The sequence below is a fragment of the Haplochromis burtoni genome, unplaced genomic scaffold (assembly GCF_018398535.1).
Source record: "Haplochromis burtoni strain Fernald_Lab_line unplaced genomic scaffold, NCSU_Asbu1 Contig_72, whole genome shotgun sequence".
In the NCBI taxonomy this organism is placed as follows: Eukaryota; Metazoa; Chordata; class Actinopteri; order Cichliformes; family Cichlidae; genus Haplochromis; species Haplochromis burtoni.
This window is the reverse complement of record NW_024582433.1, coordinates 1213408-1220960: the sequence shown is the minus strand read 5'-3', so window position 1 is coordinate 1220960 and position 7553 is coordinate 1213408. Positions and strand designations below refer to the sequence as shown.

Genomic DNA, 7553 nt, shown 5'->3' with positions numbered 1-7553 from the left:
AATTCATTATGTACATCTGCAATAATATTAATAACAGTATAAGAAAAAATAGTCACAGTTTTTACCAAACATCAGAACATCAGCATGACAACAAACTCAATTTAACTGAAGCAAAAACAAACGTATTTCAAGCCTTGTTGGTTTTTAGTGGCCAAATCATCATCACCCCCTCCCCTCTTAGTGAAACTGCATCACTTCCCCCATAAAGTAATTCTTCATTTACATTATGTACATATTGCTGGACAGATATGTAATTGTCTTTGAGGGGCGTATGGAGGCTTTTCTTCTGTAACTGTGATTTTTTTTCCCCCAACAGAAAAATCAGAATTTACAGTAACAAAAAATAAAATAATAATAATCACAAACTGAATTTGCAGGCAAGCATACAAGTAGATTGAGAATAGGAATTGATTCGTGGTGATAGGATAGGATTCAGTTTTTTCCCTCTTCTTAAAAACAAAGAAAAAAAAATAAAGGTTGTAAACAAAGCAGGCATAGTTCAGTACAAAGAAGTTGCATATCCCTTATTCACTGGATCAGTGGAGTCAAGTTGCAGATGTGCCAGGAAAAGAAAAGAAGAAGAAAGAAAACAGTCTTTGGCCAAAACAGCGCTGAATGGATTCATACTGAAAATATGCTCCCATGGAGTCTGTGGAAACAAGCCCTGGAGGAGGTCGTGGTTAGCAATGTGTAAACGTGCATGAGTCACAGCTACCCTGGGAAACGGTGTCTGTGACTGCAAATAAATACAGGAGCAGGCTTAGGATGACCATGAGAGGACGAGAAGGAGAGAAAAAATGTGTTGCTGGGTCATCAGTAGAAGTCTCGAGTTCACTTCCAGTTTAGAGCTGCGTGTCTCGGTCCACATCAGATCAGCTGATGGTAAGGTCTCCAGTCTTTACCGTGGCGTGGAGGCCCATCAGGACTGAGGCGAGCAGCGAGGACTAGAGGTGGTCGTAGGCGGCTGCAGATGGCGGGCCCGTGCGGGAGGCCGAGCTGTAGTAATAGGGCGAGCCTGCGGGGGGAGACACAGATGGAGCTGGATGATGCTGGTGGTCACAGCTTTGGCTCTGAGTGCTTTGAGGCTGAAGGCCCATCGCGACCTGCAAGTAATGAGGGACCCGGAAACCCTAAAAGCACGAGTGATGCTGGGGTATGTTTCAAACAAGGTGCAGTGCAGGAAATCAGCCATCAAACCTCCACCTCTGTGTCAATTAATAAAATCTGGTGATGAGATGAGAATACAAAGCGAGTTTCTCCAGCAATTAGACTACAAGATGCCTGCCTGCACTCCACAAAACTGCAGTAACAATACAACAATACTGCATACACTGCTGTCTTTGAGGTAAAAATGAATACATTTCAAGCTACTGTACATTTCAGTGTCGAGAAATGGAAATGTTAAAGGTTTAGATGACTTTTTGCTCATTAGTTAATGAAAAGTTGTTTTACCAGTTGTCTGATGTTATATTGTTTTGTCTGCAGCCCAGATGTGGCTTTTAATACAGCAAAATTTTTACCAAGATAAATGAATATGTTAAAGAAAGGTAGGGGGGTCAAAAAGTGCATTAGGTGTCACGCGCGCGCCACTTCCTGGTAGGCCGTCTATTAAATTCTAGTCAGAGTGAAATGTTTCTGAATCATAAGGTCAAAGAGAAAATTCTCGTGAACCGTTTGTGAATTCTGGAGAAGCTCCGCAGGGGACACGTTCGCCGCCTTAGTAACAAATATTCACGGGGTTGGGCTTTCGTGTGCTCAGTTACTCACCCAGCAAGCTGGAGTTGGTGAACCTCCAGGCTTCGCTGTACGAGGTGTAGGGCGAGTGGCTGTAGGACTGACCCGAGTAATCTGCACCTGCTGCAGAGAAGGAAAAGAACATTTTAAAAATAAAGTTGAGCAAACAGTCCAAACGCTCCGAGCTGAAACACGCGAGGAGACGTGTTTTATTAAAATGCAAAGCTGGAGCATTGCAAGGAGCTCGGCAGGTTGTTTGTCTGAGTGCCAGCATCTGTTCAGCCTTAGCTCATAATTCACCGACAGTTAGTGCGGCCTGTAAACCATTAATCTGTGGTGCAGGTGGATGGCTGAGGGTAAAATCCCTCGGCCCAGTGGTGCGTGCACACAGCTAGCCTTTACGCCCTCTTCCTCCAGCGCTTAGGCCCCTTCCATCGTTCAGCCTCTGCCCTCTGAAATGCCCTCCTCCTCTCTCCATCCTGCACTTCCTGTCTGGCAACTCCTCTTTCTTTCATTTTTCTTTTCTTCTTCTTCTTCTTTTTTTTTTAAACATTCCAATATCTAATTGGTAATTATGTTGGCTGGAATGAATCCCTGAGCTCCCCACCTCCTCCTCCTTTTCTGCCCCCCCCCCCTTACTCGGTAATTGTGTATCAACGCTTCCTCACAGCGAGCCCACCAGAAAAAATAATAAATCAGACCCTCTCATTTCGCGCTTCGGAGGGCAGACTTCAAATAAAAAAAAAAAAAAGGCAGATCGCACACATACATGCACATACACATTCTCTCTCTCTCTCTCTATGCTCACATGCAGGCATCTTGACACACACACACACACACACACACACACACACACACACACACACACACACACACACACACCCTGTAAAAAAAAAAAAAAACACAACAAAAAAACCTTCTACTCTTCCCAGCTTTACGCCCCATCCACCCACAACCATTGCATCTCCCTCCTGGGCCCCCTGGTTCCCATGGCGATGTGTGGTAAGAGGTGTCTGGGTGAGGGGGTGTGGGCAGCAGGGTGGAACCCCAGCCAGTTCCCTGTACCCCTCCCCATCGGGCTCACGTGCACCCCTGCGCTCGTTCACCCTGGCAAGACTACTCATTAACTCAGCCCGTCTCCTGGTTAATCTACAAGCCGCCATCCTGCCCTGCTCCTTCTTTCTGTTTCCTTTCCTTCCTCCTCTTTCTACTTGTCTTTCCATTTTTAAAACAAAAACGTATTCCTTCGGGTCAGCTCCTTACCTGCTACCATTCCCGTGATTGCAGAGGAAGAGTATCCCGTCTGAGCAGGGGAGGGGATGTGAGGTGGGTAGCCAGGGAGGGTGGAGCTCACCATGTCGCGTCCTGAAAGCACACAAAAAAGCCGCACATCTTTAACACCGAGGTGGATGTTTAGATTGGTGTTTTGTGCTGGACAAACGTGTAAGATGCAAAGACTGAATTGAAGCTGAAACGATAGGATCAGTTTATCATTTAACTTTCTGCAGCATTCAAATGCCGAAAAATAAACGAATGAGCAAAAAGTAAACAGAGATGAGATGGATGGCTGCGTTACCTGAGATGACAGACTGACTGCTGAATTGCCCATACACTGGTGCATGATGGGAGAATGAGTTGAAGGCGTTGGGGAAATGGTTGGAACTGCTGCTGCTGCCGCTGCAGCTGCTGCCGCTGACAGAAATGGGTTTCTGCAGCGCCTGCAGCTCCACAAAAGCCAGGTTACAGGCTGCCATGTTTGGGGAGGGGGTTGTGCTGGTCACTTCTGGGGACATTTCCTGTTTTAGACAAAGTGGCAGGGTCTGTACGGGCTCTGAGGTGGCGAGAGCCAGTGTGCAGCGCGTGGGTAAGGAAATAAAAAAACAAAACAAAGCAAAAACAAATGGTGAACATGGGTGGAAGTGAAAAAAGAAAAAACACGCAGGACTAAAAGAACTGTGTGAAATGCCAAAACTGAACAAAGAGTGAGCGGCAGCATGTGGAGGGTTCTGGGCCCTGTGGTTAATGGAGGTCAAAGAGCATAATCCAGCATTAAGAGTCTCACCAGTCACCATGGTGTAGCTCTGGTGTGCCGACAGATTTCGTCCAATGGCAGAGCTGGATGATGAGAGGCTGGTCTTGGCTTCGTCTAGGCTACCGTTGATGAGGGACAGCGGGTACAGAGTCTGAGGATGATAAAGGCTGCTGTTACAAGTGTACAAGTAAAAAAATGAAACGAGGCTTTTCAGTCCAAACGGTCGGTACCTGCTCGGTTTTGCTGTTTGCTGCTGATCCGAATGAATCTGGAGGATAGTGATGACGATCGAAGCCGCAGTCCAGATGTTGCGAGGCTGTGGGGAAGTGTTCCACTCTCATCTGTTTCCTCGGGATGCCTCCGCTGCCCTGAGAGTCCACGCTGTGCCGACAGCTCTCCTGATCACCTGTGAGAGGCAACGAGGAGGATAGAGGAGGAGGAAAGCTTCATGTTAAACTGGCAAACAGTAATTTTATCCTGAAGGTCTTTAAATGTCCTCTGAGAAGATTTTGGCCCCTTCAATTATTTGAAAACTAAAGAGCTAAAGAGCTTGTCTCTTTGGCACAGTTCCTAAGTGGCTCTAATCTTAATTAACTGGTTTGTAGTTCTTTGTGGCCATCTGCGTCCCTCAGAGCTCCATCCCAAGTCTGCGCTCTCTTACTACTTCTTTGAATTTATTAGAAATCACAACATTAAAAAAACTAAAGCAGGCCATAAATCACCGCTAACAAATGATTACACTGATATCAACGACTTGATTGCCTGCGTCCCTGACAGACGTCAGCTTTTTAGTTATTGGAGGAAAAACTGAGATCTGTCTAAATGCTGAAGAACAGGACAGAAGCTGCTGTGTCACAGTGATTGGTGTTAAGCGTGCCCTGTCGTGCACAGGACCTTGCAAACCTTAATAAAGTAAAGCTGAATTTCCGTTCGAGGGACAACTTTTGGCCTGTTTTACCCTTGCAACAGGAAAGTGTTCTTACAGGAAACAAGGTCAGATTAATGATTAAATAAAGCAGCTGGGAGAGCCATACTTGTTTTCATCTTTAAAAGTTTTAGAGTGCATGCCTGCAGAAGACCTAGAAACAAGTTTTTCCAGCCATATTTGCCTTTGTTTTCTCAGTATTGTTAAGGATAGTGGGCAGTAACCCAGTCTTTCTTATGAATAAGCTTCAGATTGCGGTGTTTTGTTTGCTAGATTGATTTCTTACTGTCATCGTGGCTCCTTTTGCCTTCGCCGTTGGGTTGAGGAATACCCAGCAAGCCACTGATGGAGTAAGTTGAACCCAGAGAGTCCGACTGCGGGGATTCTGGAGGGGTGACCGCAGAACTGGGGACTGAGAGCGAGAGAAAGAGAGAACAACAAAGACAGATCTGAGACAACGATACTGCCGGGCTCTTTGCTGCTGATGTGACGAGAGGCCCGAGTTTAATCTTGCAGAGCAATGTATTTAATCCTAATCCTTTCCTGCATCCCTTGTTGTCATGCATGTGTTCATAAGTGGTGCAGACTTACTCAAAGTTTGCCCTGGACTCAGGCCTTTTCCATCCAGAGGAAGGTTAAACGGCTGCTGGACCTTCGTTCGGATTATTCTGGAACAAAAACAACAATTTTTAATGGATTAAAGCATTCCCACTAATTATACCACACACACACACAAAGGCAAAACAAAGGCAGCACACTCAGTCTCAGCCATTCAGCTCAGCCGAACTCAGCCAGTCACAGCTAAATGCTGCTTAACCACCTGAACCCCGGCTTACACGATTTCATTCATAATTCAGTTTGGCACCTGTTAATGGAGCTCACGCTGGGCACTGTGTCACTGTCACACACTCCCTCCGCCAGCAGCCGGTCTCTGATTTCCCAGGCAAACATGGTGGGATTCTGCCTCTTGTACTCAGCGATCTTCTCCACAACCTTAGGAGTGGCCACTTTGGGCTTGGAGCCGCCAATCACACCGGGCTTGATGCTGCCTGTCTCATAGTAGCTGGAAGGGAAAGATGATTTTGTAAGTGGAAAGTTTAGACAGGACATAAAAGTGCTCCTGATGATTAAGCAACCTCTCAGCTCTCGAGACTCTCATTAACAGGAACAATTAACAGGAAGTTGAGGACTCACCGTCCCAGGATCTTGCTGACGCAGCCGTGGCTGACTCGAAGCTGCCGGGAGATGTCACAAGGCCGAACCCCCTGATGGGCCATGTCCACAATGCGTTGCCGGATCACCTCCGGAAGCGGGCGTCCATTAACAAACATTCCACCTAGTTGGTTAAGACCCCCATGACCTGGGGGAGGAGGGGGGATGAACACTTATAAATGTCATGGAACTCACGTGCACCTGTCTGCACACATGCATGTTGATTCAATCACACCTGCTGATTCACACATCATTTATCCAGGTTAACTCTATAAAAGCTGTTTGCATGGAAAGAAATGATCTAAAAGTTCACACACACAGATTTTACAGACTCATACCAGAACTTTACTCAGTGTTTTAATCTATTTATATTTTATTTAAAATATAACATAAAAATAATTAAAAGAAATAAAAAAAATACTAATGATTACATATTAGTGCTATATTTTGCAGAATCGGGCATATTTAGTTTATCTAAAGTAAACAGAATTTATCCCTAAAGCAAGACTGATGTTTTAGATTTAGATAATAAACAAGATGGCAGTGAGTCATGGAGGTTAGTGAGACCTTTTGATACTTGGATGTGGTTAGCGTCCGTCTTTTCTGGAAGCTTTTTGTGTGTTTAAAAGTGTTATAAATAGGAAAAAAGCTGATATTGATCAAAACTTCAGTTATTTTGGGTGTGAAATTGCTTTTGTGTTTAACACTGGCAACAAACAGAAATGCGCATTCTGGAAAAACTAATGGTTCTTTGATGATCCCACTGGCTAATCGCCTCCTTATAAATAACACCTTCAGGCTTTTCTCCTCACAGTTCCCATTTATAGGCCGCTAATTTGAGGCTCAGTTGGCTTCAGTGACAGTGACTAATGTTATTTTACATTTCAGGAGAACATGTCACTCAGTGAAGGGGCGAGGTGGAGGGGGGGTGGGGGGGGGGGGGGGGGGGGGGGGGGGGTAACATTTTAAACTTTGAAGTTCAAGTAAAAAAAAAGGAAAAAAATCGGATTGTCTATACTCAGTTTTTATTATTTTATGCGTTTCCAGCCTGTTTTTGAGAAGCATCTGTTCACATGAATTATTAAAGTTTAATATCTGTTCTCTGGCACATATAAAAAATATGTATATGTATTTTTTACACTACAGAAATGTGACTGGTGTTCTACAATAACGTGATTTTTTTTTTTCATTTTTAATGCACATGAAGCTGATTTTCTGCGCGCATTTACTACAAATTAGGCACAAAGTGCTCCCCTGCTTCGCCCCGGCATATCCTCCATGTCTTCTCTAAAGGCTTGCACGGTGGTGACTCTGCAAGAACACCATTGCTTTTAATTTAACCCCATTGAGTCGCTCGTTTCTCTCAACCTTTTCTCTTTTTTCCCCCAGCTTTCATTTCCACATCAAACAGCGGCCGGACGAGGCCGAGGCATGGAGGGAGGGCAGCCTCTATTAACGCTGCCAGCCGAGTGTGGAAAAAAATCTCCCTGCCAAGCTTCATCAACCTGCAGGATATTAAAGCGGAGCGGCCCCGAGGCGGACAGGGGGGTAGTGCGTGAACGCGCACGGCGCACTGACACCACGCACACACAGAAAAACAAAGCATGGGTTAATAGATAGATAGATAGATAGATAGATAGATAGATAGAT

At 45.2% G+C, this 7553-nt stretch overlaps 1 protein-coding gene across 3 annotated transcripts in view; it reads right to left on the bottom strand.

Moving 5' to 3' along the window:
* The window catches only part of pax8 (paired box 8), a 9815-nt gene continuing 2262 nt past the window's right edge, over positions 1-7553 (bottom strand). Inside the window, exons 3-12 of one of the 3 annotated variants that reach the window (XM_005930075.2) lie at positions 5886-6051; positions 5557-5754; positions 5283-5359; positions 4978-5103; positions 3997-4172; positions 3797-3917; positions 3311-3565; positions 2998-3099; positions 1768-1857; positions 1-1015 (exon numbers count right to left, since the gene is read on the bottom strand). In XM_005930075.2, the coding sequence (XP_005930137.1) occupies positions 945-1015; positions 1768-1857; positions 2998-3099; positions 3311-3565; positions 3797-3917; positions 3997-4172; positions 4978-5103; positions 5283-5359; positions 5557-5754; positions 5886-6051 (1382 nt within the window). In that variant the 3' untranslated portion in view covers positions 1-944. The remainder of the gene's footprint in view (positions 1016-1767; positions 1858-2997; positions 3100-3310; positions 3566-3796; positions 3918-3996; positions 4173-4977; positions 5104-5282; positions 5360-5556; positions 5755-5885; positions 6052-7553) is intronic. The other 2 variants (XM_005930076.2, XM_005930078.2) reach the window with 2 other exon arrangements.